The 19,657-nt window shown below is 33.7% G+C and overlaps 1 protein-coding gene across 1 annotated transcript in view; it reads left to right on the plus strand.

Annotated features, from left to right (window-relative positions):
* The first annotated feature begins 9,339 nt into the window (after nt 1-9,339).
* LOC132556484 (wnt inhibitory factor 1-like) overlaps nt 9,340-19,657 on the plus strand; it is a 62,217-nt gene continuing 51,899 nt past the window's right edge. Inside the window, exons 1-2 of the mRNA XM_060220893.1 lie at nt 9,340-9,481; nt 12,119-12,258. Coding sequence (XP_060076876.1) covers nt 9,340-9,481; nt 12,119-12,258 — 282 coding nt within the window. The remainder of the gene's footprint in view (nt 9,482-12,118; nt 12,259-19,657) is intronic.

Consider the following 19,657-nt stretch of genomic DNA (forward strand, 5'->3'; position numbering starts at 1 on the left):
TGCCTACCCACTGATTGAGATAAATTTGGTAAACATATAATTACGTAGGATAACGATCTGAAAACCACACCTGGTTTACGAAAATGTATCACCAGTCTGCATGCATTAGTCAACAACACGAGGTAGTGTTACAAGGAAGGGTCACTGCCTCCTTGTACTACTCATCCCTCCCAGATAACATCGGCGGATTTCCTAAAATACAAACACACGTGGAAACATAGTATTTACTCCGCATCTAAAACATCATCCTTAGTATGGGATTTCCGTGTCTTTAATGAACCAAGTACCTATCGCCCTAAACACATCTGAAATCTAGTATTTATATAAATGTGTAAAATCCAGTAATTCTATTATTCAAATGTATATGAATTTTAATATTTTGATGGCGACTTCAGATGTGTGATGTATTTAGCTTTTAACTTTCTTTATCGATATTGTAAACGTACTAACATTAGCGGCTGTCAAAACTCGTGTTTTTACCATATCAGACAGATCAGACATATCAATTGCAGATTAATTTCCAACTTTTAGCAAAGATAAAGTTATTAGCATGATAACATTTGATAGTTTATTTCATAAATTGTCTTCATATCGTCATTTGATAAAGATTCCTAGTTCATTTCACCCAGAACTATCGCTCTCTAGAAGTAAACATTGGGAATCTATTCACGTGTTTATATTTTGATCAGGTTGTATTTTTTAAGTTTCATTGTAAATGCTTTCATTCCGCCGTGAAACTTTACACACGGAGACAATCTTGAATAAGTTACTGAATGTACAGGTAACTATATATTGGTATGGCCTGCTTTGATCCGCAAACTATAAAGAATCTCCTTACAAGAATCAGCTACAATCTCTTCTGATCCTTTGATAGGACAGAGAACGTGAACGTGCTCTTGCATTAAAATTAATTCTGTTTTTCTCAAGCTGTTTTCCTGTCTATGCACCAGTTACACTGAGAAAGTTAGAGGAACATGTCTGTCATAGAAAATAGCAGCTTATTATAGTGTTTTATTTGATTACCAATCACAACAAACGCCCTATACATGCATTCATCGCATATATCATTCAAGATATTCCAACTCTGAAGTATTGGTGTAAATCATTATTTTAGCTGTACGAGACCCATGGTAAATAACGTTATGTCTGTGATACACGTCTATAATGCACACTGAAAACGGAAGTTTTAAAGAAAGGTTTTTTCATAACTAAAGAATAATTATGACATGAATTAAAATTATCATAACGAATTTCGTACTCCTGTTACTAATAAAACAGTTGAATTTCAATCCGTTGTATTTTCCGAAACACTTTATTTTAACCGTGGATATAGATGCTAATGTATCTAACATATTTCTCATTGGAACTATAAGAATGCCTAAAATTAGTACACCACGTGGCATTTTGATGACGTAACACCTACTGAAATGATGATTCCTAGTCTTCACGGACAGATGCATTTTAATCATAAATGTCCGCGCTTATTTTAGACTTCAAACCCCTCAGTGCGCATATGTTACTTCCCTGCTTGTATGCATAACAAAGTAGAAAAGGCTGGAAGCACTCAAATTGTATTTAACGAAAATGATTTTAAACAAATGATGAAGTAAAACGATGTTTCTGTTGTATCGCCCACGCCCTCCTTTGCGTTTTGATTTTAAATAAATATGAAGAATGATTTATATGTCCTCGTTTTTTGATGATTTTTTTACAAATCATTATATCCTTGGTGATATCTTATATATTAGCATCTTGCTTCCGGTTTATAATATGTTTTACATTTTGCTAACATATGATAACATCTGTATAGTTTTTTTAAAACCCACGTTCTGGTGTAGTATTTTACCATCGACTAACCTGGAACAACACTGTAATAGCGAAGAGCCTGTCCGAACACGGAAGGGAGATGTGGTATTTTCAAGAAATTCCACTTTTATATATATTCACGACGACTTTGTCTTTGAATGGCAAGGAAACTATTTGCCATGCCCATCGGTTATCTCTGATATCACGTCAAATTAAAGACAAATCAGAGTCTTCATCGTCGGCTTTTCACCTCAAAATTCACTCATAATGCAATCCATAATTTCAATGACGTAAATGCAAATTTATAATTTCTGGAAAGCAATAAACTGGGTTGTACTGAATATTGCGCATCCTGTAATATAGATGTAACAACGTGACTGGAACAACTTACAACAGGTTTCAAAGGATGAAGATTTGTGATGGTTTAAGATTTGTGTTATATGCAGTTTGATGTGTTTGATGCTTGTTTACATGACATATGACACCTACCCCGATTCTCCTTTTGAGAACGTGACATTTTTCTTTTATACGGCGAGGTTGTTTTCAATTTTGTCCCTTGCGATGGTTCTCATGGAAAGCTTTCAATTGATCAGGTTTTGCTCTTTTCTTAAATAGGAAATTGTTTTCAAAAACAGTATCACATGCATTAATTTTCTGCATTACAATAGCATCTATCTCTTACAGTCGAGTCTAGAATACTATTACAATATTTCTTTGACATCCTATGAGACAACACAAACTTTTGGTTTCCAAGAATGATTTGAGTTAAACACTGTGGCACTATAGTAGCTTTCATTGTGGTAAAAAAAATGGTTTACAATACAATTTATTGATGGGGCATTTTAGATGCAATTGTCAAAATATGTCTTGTCCCGAGAACTTAGTTTTACTTCATTTTGTATGAAACCATCATAAAAACACGTTTTGTGTGATTTGCTGACGTTTTCTGGTCTGAAAAGAACATACCAATATACAATCGTTATTGTCTTATTGTAAAATCAAAGCCGGAGAAAAATGCATTAGGCAGGACATTTTTAACCCAAATGTGAATGAAAATTTGTAAGAATCTCATCTATTTCGAGTCTATTTTAAAACACCATTTGACAGATTAATCCTCATCAGTCCACAGAAGTGTTATCGAATATATCATGCAGATACTATCAGAGCCTGTACAATTTCTTTCGATAAGAGTGTCTAAGGTGGTAAAATAACTTTCATTTCGACGGAAAATGAGATATTTTAGGATAGGACTACTTCACCAGTTACTACCAGATAATGTTTTTATTTATATATGACCATTATCCCAATTGCTTTTTACAAAACCCAAAATCATTATTCCGAATATCGAATAAGGAATGCCGTAAATATATTCTTGTTTTTATTATGTTTCAATAATAAACTAATCCGTATTTACTTCATTAGGTCGATAAGAGGTATTTCGTCATATTAATATATACAGATTAAACCACAATTATTTTGTAGATGAAAATATAAATAAAGATGCATATATAGATTGAGTTTTTACGTTATCTGTATCTACCCCACAGTGTTACTACACTGATGAGGATTTTCAATTTTCAGTTAAATAGGAAGGTTTATTGAATTCATATGGAATTCTGAATTGCTTCCTTTACGTACATGTTTTATAAAACATCTTCACAAAAGAATACTTTTAAATTACACAATATGCACATAACTAACAGCGAGTTGATATGGTCGATAACTTAGTAGTGAGTATAGTACGAAGCTGGACGTATTTGACTCTCGTTAGTTTGCCTGTTGGTTACGTTGTTGTATACCTTGTTCTCATTTGAGAACGTGACATTACTAAATAGGATTGACCAAGGTTTACATTGGGAGTGTCGTTAAGCAGAAGACGCTTACTCTTCCGAAACACCTAGTCCTCATCTGCCTGTACTTTTTCAGGAGTCTGTGTAAATCTTTCTTTTGTTCATATTTTGCCATAGTTTTATGGAATTTGAGTTTAAATTATGATTTTTTTTATAAAAGAGATAATTAAAGACCAAGCAAAAAATGCAATGATGAGATATTCTTACTCCTCACCTTGATGTCTACTCAGGGTCAAAGTCTACTGATACACATACATTAAAAACATTGTATCTGCGAAAAGTTGTAAATGTTTATTTGTATAGATAGGTATATCTAAGTTTGGTTTGTTGTTTTATAATGCGTACAAATTAAAATGTTATACTTTATTTTAATTATCCTAATAATTCACATTAATAAATGTTATTGTGACCTTATTTTAATTGATACAGTCCATAAACAAACTAGGCATTTTAATTTGTTGATATTCTGAATCTATAGGAAAGATTTATTTCACTTAACAGACCAATGCCAGAGTGTTAGATGAATGTATTTTAGAGAGCAAAACCTCTTGGATTATTAAAAATTGGATAATGACATGTCATGTCTCTGCCTAAATCTTAATATTCAAATCCTACCTCTGTTAATACTCAAACTCAAACTCGTGTAATATTAATACTTTAGAATCCTTAATTAGAAATATCATATTAAGAAAGAAAATTGTATTTAAAATGTTATTTTAAATGCCCCTTAGAGTTCTCTCTTTTTATCGAACTTTTCATGATTTGTTGTTGTGAAATATTCTTTGTACGTAGTATGTCGTGGTTTGCTTTTCATATCAGACTCCTCGAAGTTGGATATATGAAGTTATGATACATATGAAAAAGCATCTGGAGTGTCGCTGTTTTATCTAAATGCTGGTACTCTTAGCATGTCTATTACAAGCGAACATGGCATTCACTACGTATAGAAAGGAAAAACACATACTACTCTATCAATGTAATTCAGTGTGAAGATAAAGTCATCTTCTTAGCAAACTGCACTTGATGTTGGCAAAACACCTTATAAACAATAGATAATAAAATCTAGATTTACACAGAATTTGTTTATATACTTGTAATCCATTCAAGACTAAAACCATTTACAAATCTGTTGGCAATTGTGTAAATATGGCCCAGGTTAGTCGCCTCTATACGAAACAGGCTTGCTGATAGCGGACTGAAAATTGCATACAATTCACGGTCGCTTATGCCTGTTTTCTGGTTGATGAAGCATATTAAGGGGCCAATCCACGGGTCAGTAGCTTTCTGTAGAACGCGAAATCTAGATAGCTGTACGTTTCAGCGGTGGGTAAACTCACACAAACCTAGCTCATTCATCAGAAAAAGGACACAATAACTATGATATTTCTGCAATGAGAAGTTCTCTCACTTATCTCAGTTTTATGATAGTATTTCTTCATCAAGGTGTAAAAATATATCACAGTTTGTCTTTGAGAACAATAACGATGACACATTTGCATATTTTTTAAATTTATCACCATCTAAGGCAGGAATGACGTATGGTTTTGTTATGAAGATAAAGACATTATGTGGGCAATCTATATGTATGTGATTGTGTCAATATCATTAACATGTCAGACTGTTTAATTGAGCGAAATATTTAACGTAGAAAAAATTCTGACCAAAGGTCTGAGCTGACAGTCGGATTCCTTCCTCACAATGACTTCATTGATTTTTTACTGGTGTTACGCGCCATTTTGATTCACAAAATTGACAATTTATCCATATCTATTCTTAATTGTTTTAATTCATCTGACAAAATAGAAAATATTTTAGTATCGACCTAACTCCCCATTCCCATGACCCATATATGTTTTCCGTTGTAGCACTCGGTGAATTGTAAACACCTCTTTGTGTTGTGTTTTTCTCTCGCACTTCCTTTGTGGATAGTAGTTGACTTAACCGAGTGTATACGTACAAGCCGGTCTCTGCAATCTTTGAGCGCATCACCATACATCTGCTGCGCAAACATGATTCTGGCCTGATATCAGCTTCTTCATAACACTTGTTGTTTCAGGGCTTCTAGCCCCGCCGTTATTGTTAAAGAATATTTCCTTTGTATTCTGAACACTGGTGGATGTCTCGAATTTCGTCAAATAAGACAATGTTTAAGTAAAATTAAGATTCGGAATTCGATACCACCTCTCAAAGAATAAATGTTTTAGCTAAGATCTTCAGGAATGATCAATGCTGTAGGTTTTCAGATAGGACAAACCAGCACAAAGCAATTGTTTGGATCTTTAAAAGATATTCTTATTAACAGCAGGGATATTATTCATGGCTTGTGCCGACATCAACTCCAACAATAAAAACGCAAGACGTGTACAAATATTTTGTATATATTAAATATAGAAAAAATATTCAAGAAAAATTTATTTTAATATTGGTATATGTGTTAAGAAGAAAATTCAGAAATAGGATTAGAACTTTTAACTCTTCGTACATATCAGCTTAATTCTACTTATCACGTGATACTTAAATTAAAGTAGACGTATGTAGCTATACCACACTGATAACAAGGGCTATTATCAAAACAACATCTTACTGAAAAGAATGTCATATACTTATTTATAGCGAGTAAATTTATTATAATTCAATAATAATCATACCGACTAAGACGAAACAGTGCATGTGATGAACATATAATGAAGAAAGTGTTTAATAATGAGAACCTTAATTGCTTTAAAAGAAAGGGGAAAGCATATGTATCAACCCTAGTGCTTTGTCAGTCGATAGTCTTCCCACAAAACTCAGCGAGTATCACTAATTCAAAATAAATGCTGTGTAAACAGGCATAGATTTACTACCTTATCACAACGGCAGGTGTTTTAGCACTTCACCCAACCTTTTCATACATACCTGTCAATGGCTGTTCTGTACATTACTTGTTATACGCTCCTCCGATATTAAACCATAACGATTTTACCACCTGAGCCGCTCATCCTACAGGTTCTGTACGTCTAGAATAATATAAAAGTGATACAATAACAAACATCAAAAGATAAGTTGATATATACGCTCTGGGTACATGTATAGTAACATATATCAAAGTGAAAGCTATAGAAACACTATTTGATAGCACTATTTACTTTATCATGTTCACTAGTTAGTATTTTTAAATAAACAAACACAATAACGCTCAATTACGAAGCGAAAGTCAAAGGGGTGTAATGATTACGTACCGATTTTTATGTGTTGTAGTCGAAATAAGGATTAATACTTATGTAATGAGAAAATGATTTTGTTTTAGATATACGGATGTATATTCATTTATATGAAATCTAAATAAGGTAATTGTTCATATAAACGGTAAAATGGAGTTTGGATAGATATGTCAGGTGACGCCCATTGTTAGGATTTACAATATGATTGCTCTCATAGCAATAGTGAGTGTATTTACGGGACAGACCAACAAGAGGTACAAAACACTCATGAAAATCCAAACCTAAAAAAAAAGTTGTGAATCTAAATATGATATATAATCATGACAGTTTCTTTTTCATCTCCTTGTAAATTGTGAAAGTTGTGTCATTTCAAAAGCATGCTGATAAGCGGTCGTTGAAATCTGCATAACTGTTGACATCAGTTGTGGGAGTAGATTTATAGATTCTGTCACAATTATCGTTTTAATCGTAATTCTTCTGGTTGGTGTACGGATGCATGTTAAGATAGTTGGGATAATTTGTTTAAAGAAATATAAAACAGATACATGTACAAGTGAATTTTTATTTCAAATAGAATAATGTTATAATGCAGTGTATTTATGACGGATACGCAAGTGTCGATAACTTATCACAATACATACAGATAATACTGATTACTTACATAGTGATAAGAAATCGCAGTGATACCATTGAACGTGCTGTGTATCCAACGCCTATGTACCTTGAACATCGGATCATAACACTACCCATATATTGTCTTCTTTATTTCATAATAGCATATGTACATATATAATCAGTTCGCATGCAAATGCTAACTTATATCAACATAGAGGGCACATGGTAAATTTAAATTACGTGAGTATGCTTGGGAAAATTACCGTTAAAAAGATATAAAATGAAATCAGTTTATATGATCAGTCCCACCCTGTTTATGTGGTTATAGTATGAAAATTATCCTCTGAATTGATAACCTCCATCATAGGTGTTGAAAGACCGTCTGTTTACCGATACATAGCTTTACAAAGTGAACCCAATTATAAAGTCAACAATAGTGTTTTGCAAACAAAAACAATCCATACCACGAACTCCTAAACAGCCAATAAAATGTCTGGTATAATCGAACATATCTCCAAGCGACCAGGGTTAATTTGTGAATTTTATGAGAGAAGGATCACCATCGCCTTGTCCCTGATTCGTAAATACACCTACCCTCTTGTTTAGATAACGCATGATTAAGCATGCGTGAGTCAATTTCGTTGCAGTCTTGGCTATCTGACTACTACAGTGCTCTATGCCTTCTAGGTTGTGGATGTTCATACACTTACGGGGTTTGACGAATGTTAATCCATTTAAGCAAGATTGAAAGCCATAAAGGTTGTATTTCTACAGTAATAGGTGGAGTTGTGGAGGAGGACAAGCCAATAAAACCAATCGAGTGCGCCTACAACACGTGGAACACAAACTATCTTGTCTACACTAACCATTCCACAGACTTGTGTAAAAACGTCATATTTTCAAACACGCTTGATACGTGTGATGAATGTGCAGTCAATTTGAGGAGAACGAATTTCATTTGTTGAAAAAATTTCAATTAGAGTGTATTTCTTGTGATGAAAATAAAAAGGGTCGTGTATTTAGGGATTCCTTCAATTCTACTGCGGATCCTGTGGGAGCTCCTGTCGACATTTCTCAGTGGGGAATACGTACCTGTAGCTCTGTGCCCGTCCGGGAGTGTGTGCAGTAGCCAGGATAGAGCATCATACCAGCTTGTTGAATAAGTCGATTCTCATATATTCGGTTACCACTTTGGAGAACTTGGGCTTTATCTTTTAATGAATATATCCATTTTAATACTGCAAATCGGGGCTGGTTGAATTGGTAGTAGTAGTGGTGGGAGAGAAGGAGGAGGTAGTTGTGTGTCGGTGGTTCTAGAAAGAGGAAATTTGGCTGAGTTTTGTGTAGTAGTTTGGGCAGCCTCTCACAAGTCTCGGTAGGTCTCCTGTCCGTGTTATAGAGATTTAACCTAATCACCTGTGTTAACCGTGGGTTTATCACAGCTATATCGGTCCGCGCCGTGCCTAGCCTTTGCCAAGGGGTTGATGAGGAGCTGACAAGCAGGACATCGCTTTTTATGCAGAGTATTTCAGTGGTGGTCAGTAATGGTTGATCATACTGGTCAGTGTCAGGACTGGTGTCGGAAGCAGCAGACGGTGAAGAGAACTGGAATATTTTCTTTATTATTAGTCGTTTTTATTACACCATTATGAGATATATGCACAACACCTAATGGTTTGTTTTGACGAATGGTTGAAAAACATGAATACTGGTTGTTTTGGTGTTGTGGATGCTATTCCAACAGTGCGGCTTGTCACGAGTATCCTCACGGAGAGGGATTTCACAGGAGATATTTCACAAATACTAGTAACTACTGACTTTTATATCACATTTGACGGACCACGCAAAAATATAGAGACAATTAAATGACTCGAGGGTACGTCCTTACACTAGCCATGATCTACAAGATCCTAGCTTATATCGTCGCACCGTTGCTCCTTTCCAGTTGTCTAGCCAAGAGCAAACTTTCCCTTTGGATGGATGAGAACCAAGTCGAACACTTAGTTGGTAAGTAGTTCAAATATTGTTTTGTTTTCATTTTTTACAGAATGGTTTAGACCGCATCCAACCAACACTTTAAATAACTACTCTCTTGAAAAAGTCTACTTCACACAAAATTTATACCAGATGGTCTGACTAGGGCACAACACACAGTGGAATCAGCACATCGACAACACTGAATTGTTATCATGTGCATTTGGTTTTCTCAGTGTGTATACCACTTGTTTTATTTTCACAGTTTCTGTTAGAATGTTTCATCTTTAAAATAAATTTTACCCAAACCATAACGAAAGAAGATAAACGGTCATAAAAGTTACAAGTGTAGAAGATTTTCAGCCGAATCGCTCTTTTTTTTATCATATAATCACAAACTGTCTACATATATACAGAGGTAGTGGAATTAGGTCTCGGAGTTTCCATGTATAACACACTAACCACCAGGGTCAGCATTCGTCTGTACCATCTCTAAAGTCACATCTACATACACTCTTAACACACTTACCATTGCATTCAGTATGTAGTTGTAGTAAATGAGGAATGAATCTCTTAGTTATACTTAATTCCATATTACGAAATTTATTTAATAATGGGGATAGTACATCTCCACATCTGTCCAAAGTTTCAATATGTTTGGCCCTTAGTATCACTGACGAATTCTACAAGGACGAAATAGCTGTAGGATCCACGTAGTTCAATATGTTATTTGGCTCTACTGCAACTGCTTAAAACTTTGTATTGAAAGATGCTGTTCTCTGGCGTCCTTACTACAATTTTTTGTACGTGCTAATGATCGTTTCTTAGTATACGGACTTAGCTTGCACTCTGACTTTCTTATTATCAGTCAAAATGATTCTTTCTAAGTTGTTTTAATTCAATAACTGGCTTTGCTGTACCTAGTGCTGAAGTAGAATTGATGTTAAACAATTGCTTGTCGTTTGTACAATTATATGAAACCTCTAGTCGTTACATGTTAAAATTAGGATAATTTTCATTATTCTTTTGCATCTAAAAACACCCTTTTACGTACAATCATATCATTCACACTCGGTTTATGTGTAAAAACTCAGTGACGATCGTGAAGACTGGAGTTCTGCACAGCTTAATACAGTAACAGGTGCCTATGCAACTGTATAATGAACATTTTACCGCCTTTGACAAGTAGCAGACGACTACTTACCAGCATGATGCTTGTCATTAGCGTACCCTTATAGATATCCAACATGTCTAAATATTTATACTACTTAATAATAGAAAAATCGTCTCTGTAGGAGTATTGACGGAAATAACTGGTAAATATTTATATACTTTCAAAACAACCTCAATATATAAACTGTCTATAATTCACCGAGCATTTCACCTCTAAAATTGGTATCTTACACATGTTTATTGTAAGGTCTACACAGAATCTATGTCAAAGACCGACTTTAAGCGTTGAATATTGAGCGATGAGAATCGCAGCATGTTTGTATACAATAAGCAAACCGTACTTCGCAAGACTACAATATACGAAAACTTGAACAGACACCATTATGTGCCAAAGTATGTCTTTTTATCGTAAAGATACACGATTCAATTTTAATTAACTTTTCCAAGTGCCAAGACATCTTTTGTCTTTTTTACTGCATAGAAATAAACTCTCATTAAGTCTGCTGTTTTTTTTTCAAATCTTGTGTATCCGATGTCAACACGTTTTCGCGATGCTGGTCTTGGAAAGCTTTAAATACCGTGTGATAATTGTAACCATTACGTTTGTAAATTGCATTTTCGCTTAAAGGTGTTGCATGGTGTAGAAAGAATAACAATATCGCATTGACCTTTATTACAATTATAAAAAATATATATTTCTATGAAATAAGACATAAAGATATCTTGAATTTTTAACGATATATGGATGTTTTGTTTCTTTGTAATAAAGATATCGTGACAAGGTTTTTAATTGCTAGTGTAATAAGCAATAAGTAATAAGCATACATATTTTGTAAGCGATTCAGGTCCAAATAGACAATTAAGCACATCTGTTGAACATGATATGCATGACAGAAAAGTAAAATTAATTGTAATGTAAAATATATAAACGGCATACAAGAACACCCAGAAATCTTAAGGAATTTCTTCTGATAATACATAATAAAAATTCGTGACAAGCTTTACAATTACTGTGAACTTTAACACTAAGCAATTTTCACACACACACACGTTGACTGTCATCCAAATCCATGTAGATAAATAAACCCATCAGCTGAATTTTATCTATGTCACATTAAAATAAGATTTATTGTGATATAAAATATTAAATAAAACATAAGACTATTTTGATATCGTTGTAAAATGTAATATTTTGTTTCTTTATCATTGGGAAAAACATCGTGACAAGTTTTCCAAATGCCATTTATAATATTATACATTACATGCAATATTTCTACATATATGTAAGCCATTTAGATCCAAGTGGATAAAATAAGAACGTCTGTTGATTTTTGCACAATGAACAACTTTATTTTTTCATTTATACAAAATTCATATTTAGATAACATCTTGCACCTTGAGATGTGAAATCTGCAATGATTGGCTCAACTTTTATTCTGAATAAAAATTACTGCCTAAAAATTTATTATGATAATTGTTACATGTTCCCTTTCACAGGGCTCCGGATGAAAGTGTATATTGTCAGTGATGGAACTTTTCCTCACTATCTACGGACCCCAGGTATTGACAAGGGATTACAATCAATCCCCTCTGAGGTGGACACTGTAAACCTCACGTGGGAGGCTGGGGATGATACGGTAAGGGATTTTTTCTAATTATGATTTTGTTACATTGTTTAATTATTAGTATTATTGTTATGATCAACATTTATTCCATTATGAAATGAGAAATGAAGATATATTTATCTTATGGTTGATGAAGATATCATCTTCATCGACCAATTCGAACAAAGTTCACGTCATTTTTACTTATACACGCATTAGAATCCATTTCAAAGATAAAAAAAAGAACTATGTGAAAGAAAATGAATGAATTTTGTACAATTCAGGAACCACCTAAACCAAATTCCATATTGAAGAAAAATTGTTTGTAGTAGGAATAACATACATGTGTGATCTACCTAGTTGCGGAAGGATATGTCAGTTGACAAAATAAAAAAATTATTGATAGAAGTAGAAAAATGACTCCATTCAACACATAGATTAGCGTAAATGATGTTATAATGTAGATAAACTTTATCATAAGAAGTTCAAGCAAATCCGGCTTAAAAGAATATCTTTACAGTTTAGTTAGACGAAGATTTGAAGAAATTGAAGCATCACATGACTGAGGTTATTATGTACAAGACAACTAAAAAGCATGACGCACAATGTCATACCTAAAGAGCTATAAAGCTCTACATAAGATTCAATTCAACTGAATGGCATAACACATATATTAAAGTAGAGCATATCACTAACATATTATGTCAGACAAATTGAGAATAAATGTTTAAAAGCACAAGGAAAGGTAAAATAGACTTAAATCCTTGTCCAATAAAAATTGCTATGTACAATGATTTCATTTGTAATAATAAAAAAGAAAAGAAAAAAATTATACAAAATCAGGATGATGGGATGTTTGACTTTAAAAAGGGAAAAGTAGTTCTCTAAAAATGCCTGAAGGGAGCTAAGTGATAACTAGTTATTTTAATTTGCTTTCATTTTGATAAGATCGAAAAAAACATGTTTTGTTTTTTAATCTGGTTGATAATTCGCGAAAACATCTTGAAAATATGTTTTAAAAATACGAAATAAAAAAAATTATATTATCCATTAGTGTTAAAAACGTGTATCTAATATGACTATCGGATAGGCAATTAATTAAGACAGAGCATAGTGTTTAGAGTCAACTGATGAACTGCTCTAAAGCAGGTTCAGAACTAACACAGAACAGATTCTCATATGGTTTACTAATCAGGCGTACTATATAAGGATGCCTCTTGATACGGCTGTTCATTAAGCCGTGACAAAAACCTTAATCGCCGTTAGCGGTAGACCTGCCGGACAAGTACACCCAAACAATACCAAAGGCGATTAAGATTTTTCAGATTCAATAAATCCAATCAAATTTGTCATCACGGGCGGCCTACAAAATATTTGTGGGCAGCCGAATTGTATTTGTACTGTTCGGACCACCTCTCCGGCTCATCAATGTGGTGTTGGTGTCACCACGGAGCAAAGGGGCCGTGCTTTTCATTCAATTGTATGTATATTTTCGGAGATCAGGGGTTAAGATCATATAAAAAGCCAACTTGTTTGAAATCCGATGTCACATAGCCAGCTGATTAGAAATCTTGACGATACCAACTTCATGAAACAATCTTCTTTCTGCAAATTGTTTTTTTTTTTCTATAGGCAGGCCCGAAGCAAGCTATGGGTAATTGATTTAAGAAACTTTAATCTTGTTGTAAATCTTTAACGATGAAGATAAAATAAAGCGGAAGAAATCTAATACCTTGACCTATTCTATATGGCTACTATAATAGCTGATTTCCAAAACTACGACCATAGTTTTCACACCAAGGAGGGTAACCTATGGGGACGAGATAACAGGTTCAACACGGTGTGTTACCACAAAGAAAGTTTACAAAACATTCCTCAACGAAAGACACTTCAGTGTGGCTAATTGGCATCATTTACATTTTACCGAGAATTATCAAGTACACTACATTTTGAAATAAAATAAAACACATATAAATTGATCGATTTTTTTCTACAAATAAACTTGACGGAGAAATGTGTAGGTTTAAATTTTATGTCAGATTAACAGTTACTTTCATTCAACATGTTTAAATGGAAAACGTTCTAAATATTTGGTTTATAAATGTGGTCTTTGTAAGGATACTGCTTAAGCTTGGCTCTGTCGTTAAAGAACACCAATTAACCCCTGTGTATTCTGCCTATATATCGTTTGGACGCAGGTACAGATAATTTATATCTGCTGTCTGCGTTTTTACGGGTTTAAACCACATACAATCGCCGTATATAAGTTTAAGCAAGATGTTGGCGACTGTTCTCTGTTCCGTTAGGTGACATAAAATTTTTATACCTTTACAGAATTTCCAACATTAAACGTATCGTTGACAAAGAATGTAAATAGCGTCAGATTTGATTGCAGTTCACAAGTATGTCTTTATAAGCATGAAACGTAATTTTATTACTGGGCTGTGTCGTAAAATAGTTATGTACGCAGTTTGGCCAAGACTATCTTGGACCCGGGACAGAGACCAATGTCCCTGTCTACGTTCTCGCGCCTCTTTCCTCTCCATTTTGTTCTCTTCTACATCTTTGTTTCCAATCTTCAGCCTAACATATCAGATTGAATGTTTGTCCTACTTTATTTTCTGTATCCTTACTTCAACATATGTCTTTACTTCTACCAGCATCCTTTCCTGTGTCTTCTTGCTCTGATCGGCACTCGTATACACTATTATCCTCTTTCACATATTTTTCAGTTTAATTACTTGTCTTTCTCCCTTTCTCCACCTTCATGTATCCCTCTTTCTCTTACTTCTTTCTGTCATCTCTATAATTGTTGCTCTCTTTTTCGCCCTCCTATCCTCTGTACCACGCCTAAAACCAAGCCTTTATGTTCATTAATTGGTATTCTTAAATACTAGATATGTATTAAAAGGCGCTGTATTATTTTATACAAAAACTTATCCCCTTTTGCATGCATAATATTTTATTTCCTGTATTTTATGTCCCCTGCTGCAACAACTTGTCCTCTTTGTACATGACTTTCCCTTTCCTACCCATTAAACCATCTTGTCTCCTCATTGTGTCTTTTTCCTCAAACTCCCTTTTGTCCAATCCTACACCCGCGGAGTCTTCGCGTCCTCAACAATTTACATACATATGATTCATTCACACTCACACTTTCTCATACTTCTCCTCGTGCACCCGTCGGTTTCATTTTAAATCACTCACAATCTCATTTCTCGTGTAATGCCTGCACCACCATGCTCCTTCCTCATCCTCCGGTAAACAAAAAATCCCCTAGAGATTCTACTGACCTCAAGAAGGTCAGTAATACAAGGAATGTCTAGAGCTGTGATTTGTACTCGAAAAGTACAAGTGTTAAAAACCTAATCTCGCTGTGAGATCATCTAATAGCCAAATGATTTTAACTTTGTGTACAATGCATTCTATGTTCTAAAAACGCTTGAATTTTTTACAACAATCTTATTCAATATAACGTTTATCATTTGGAAAATCTTTCCGAAAACGATTTTGCTTTTAAATAAAGATATAATCAGATGACAGCATGGTTAAAACTGTTTTATACGTGCCAATGTATCACAACAATATCATCAATGTATTCATGTCGGGGTTGGGAGAGAGGCTGTAAAAGTATGCCAGCAAGCGTTTCTTTACACATTGTTCTTAGGCTTAGAAAATAATTTGTCGAGTCGGAATCTGTATCCCTGTCATTTGGCTTTCTTTGTTGGTATAAAATAAATACACATTTATCAATTTATGAATTTATTAAAATATGTTGCTAGGGTTTTGGTATTAAATGAAGTTATGTCAGATGTCATATTCCTTCATAATAGAGAGAACATGGGAAAATCTAATCACATTCTACTAAATAAAGTTAAACGATATTAGTTAAAAGATCACTTGAATATACAGACTATGACTGTTGTCCAATTTCCTTTTGAATTTATTCTGAAATGAAATCCGTACGAATTGTTTGCAACTTGTGCCAGAAATGATATCAAGTCTCGATGTATTTCTTGTTCGTTATAAATCACGTGTCATTCCGGGACGATTGACCTTCTCCAGTATTGGTGCCACTATCTATAACGTACTCCATTACACGTGCAGAAGAGTGCGCGTGTTTAATGATAGTGAAAGTAATGATAATCGTTATTATCTGAAATCGACATTTATGTACATCCTACAGGAGATATTTACAGATACAAACATCATATGTAAATCTATTATACATAAAGTACTTGTTGATTTTACACTGTCTCTCTCATATACACCTGCAGTGAAATACATCTATTAACTGTGGCAGTATTACATTAAAAAAGAGAAGGGTGTATTCATAACGAAAAACCCAACACAAACACAAAATGGCTAGCATAAAAGTTCTTGGCCTGTTTTGTTAAAATACATACATACATACATACATACATACATACATACATACATACATAAATGTTAATAGACAAAAATAAAATATATTTCTTCGTTAAGAACATCGTATATCCAGATGAGGTCGAGTTAAGGACACGATAATCTCAAACATGTCACGCGCTTAACATACCTATCGTCATTCGTTAAGGATGTTTAAAGAAAAAAACAATATATGTGTTTTTCTTTATGGGTGTTTTGAATAACGATTCAATTAAAAATTGTGTTGCACAGATCAGAAGAAAGTAAATCGTTAAAAGGGTCATTTTGTGTGCTTCAAAGTATTCTTGATATGCTGTGGGATCAGAGCTTTGAACCCATTTTAAGTGAAGTTCATGTGTCTGTGATATTACGTTGTTTCCGACACGTTAATGGTAATTATTCCGTAATGACTTATTTTTATTAAATCAAAAGGTTAAATGTGCATTTAATGTATTTTCTTGGAGGCACAAATGATATAAGTACTAATTACCGCGACTTTGTAAGGTCATCGAGAACATTGTGTTAAACAAAGATAAATCTAGTATCCAGCAGTAGATGGTATGATATAGTGGTGAAACAGTGATTCATAACTACCCAGACAAAGCATACAAAAGTGTGCATTTTCGATAGCGCTTGTTTTTGGTGCATTTTTTTTGCTTTTAATTTATTGTTATTTTTAGAGTACCCATTCATTAAGAGCAAAATTAAGTAAACTGATTGGTGAGACATAGACAGGATGAGTCTATTTCAATTTTTCTGTTTAGTCAGGACACTGATACTGATGAGGCCCAGAAATGCATGTGCAATACTTCTCGTATGAATCATATGCTAGCACTGTTAATCGTTGATCTGACAAAAAATCGTAACAATTTAACACAACTGATAACAGACAGTTGTATTTTAAAAATCAGAACTATTCCATTCAGAAAACAATTTACGAGTAACCGATATCATTGTGTTTAAATTGACACGTTCATTCTTTAAAAAAAAAACAACATAACACTATGATCTCGAGCCGTCACTGATTCAACTCACCTATCTATGTTCTGATAATTGATTTGAACCCTTTGTTTCACGTGAGTGGATCAGAAAGGACCTTTAGGGAGAGTTTGGGACCGTCTAGCTTACGATCACTTGAGTGACGTTATCTCCGAAGGCTAGTGAACCGAATACTCACCCTCTCATACGGGTTCGATTACCGTTGTCGATAACAAAACTTGATTGAATCTCTTTTCTGTGGACTTGGCGTAAGGTACATAGTATATCTACATACAGCTATATCATCGTCTGGAGAGCAAGCTCTGTTATACACCAGACGTGTATAGACATTTTAAGTCCTTTTTTTCTATTCATCATATTTTACGGTCAAGTAAATTCTTTGATAAAAAAAAATTAAATTAACTGGAGATCAATTTGATCCTGATGAAGTGACAAATGTTTCCTGTGTAGTGGTTATCGTGTTGGTTTAAACAGTAAGATTATCACAGTCTACAAGTTATCGTGTTGGTAACGTGACGAAATACCTACATCAAATGTATTAAAACACAATACAATGCCTTACTGATATATTTAAGATCCTTTGATGTTTGTGTGTGTGTACATATTAATGTAGATAAAGCCATTTAAATCAAATAAATGACTTCTAAAAGCAATAGTACACACGACTAAGTACGATTGCGATGATATCCTCTATTTCCGTAAAAGGTAAATTATTTATTTCATTGTACGCGGTATACAATATGTCCATAAAGAAAATAACGTTTACAGCTTGTATACATGTAAGGAGACACATGGTTCAATATCCATGGAAAGCCAAGAGCTTGGGGTGATGTGTCAAACAGTCTTTTATTACTTAAATCTTTATTGCTTGTATGGATTGAAAATATATTTTTAAAATATGATATCCCATTGAAAATCGTGAAATCTTTTTTGAAATGTCGTGCTGTCTCACTGACAAGTTTTGATTTCTCATCAAATTGCCGTGATATAGAAATATCTGGATGTCTCAATTAAGCGTTGTTATTATTAGTACGTTAAGAAATCGCGATAAATCATTAAAAATCAAGATAACTCTTTTTAAAAAATCACGACATCCTATTAAAAATCGCGATATCTCGACGAAAAATCGAGATATTTCATTGACATTTCTAAATGTTTCACAAATTTACTCGAGAAATTCCGTTAATTTAATTGAAAACTGTTATTGAAATCATAATATCGCAATGAAAGTACGTGATTTATCGTCGATATATCGTTGCTATATGGCGATACTTTATCGAAATTTGAGGCATCTTATTTGTAGCATTGACATGTTTTTATCATCAAGTTACAGGTTACCATACACAAACACGTTACAACGGAATTATGACCATTATCTTCTGTGATATAGCTGTGTATGATAGACATTGATAATTTCTTACGAGAATTACAGAATATACAGACGTTAAAGTTACATAGTTATACCGAAATAAAAATTGTCACATAGGTAATTTAACTTACTCACAATTATCAATATTTGAATGCTGAAATTATAAAACACTTTATTTATTAACTCATTTTGAAGGTTACAAAATAATATCCAGAAAATCTTAGAAGGAATGACTTGAATAGCGTTTTCCTCAGCCAAACAGAAAGCATAGCTAGCATAACTTTCCTCGATCATATATAGAGCAGTTAGATCTAACGTTAATTCTTTGGCCTGTACAAAAACATGAAATCGTCTGCATCTCAAAAACTGAATTTCGTGCCAAGTATAAATGTGTTTAAAAATTCATTTCTCGGAGAAGATAAGAAAAGGTCGACATTTAAATTATGTCTGCTCTTTGGATCCATGATTAGTTTTCAATATGATATTTATCTTCTCTCGTTTCAAGCTTCGCCATTGTTTTTACTTTGGTAAACCACTCTTAGAGACATGAACTTCACGGTCTCTTGTCGAAATAAAAGAAAGACAGGTATAGAACTGTCGGCTAAATCAGTTTGAATGAGAACGCGGAAAAACCTATCGCCACGGGAATAAATTAGGCAA

The sequence above is a fragment of the Ylistrum balloti genome, unplaced genomic scaffold (assembly GCF_031769215.1).
Source record: "Ylistrum balloti isolate Yb309-2 unplaced genomic scaffold, AGI_CSIRO_Ybal_v1 Utg370572, whole genome shotgun sequence".
NCBI classification, from domain to species: domain Eukaryota; kingdom Metazoa; phylum Mollusca; class Bivalvia; order Pectinida; family Pectinidae; genus Ylistrum; species Ylistrum balloti.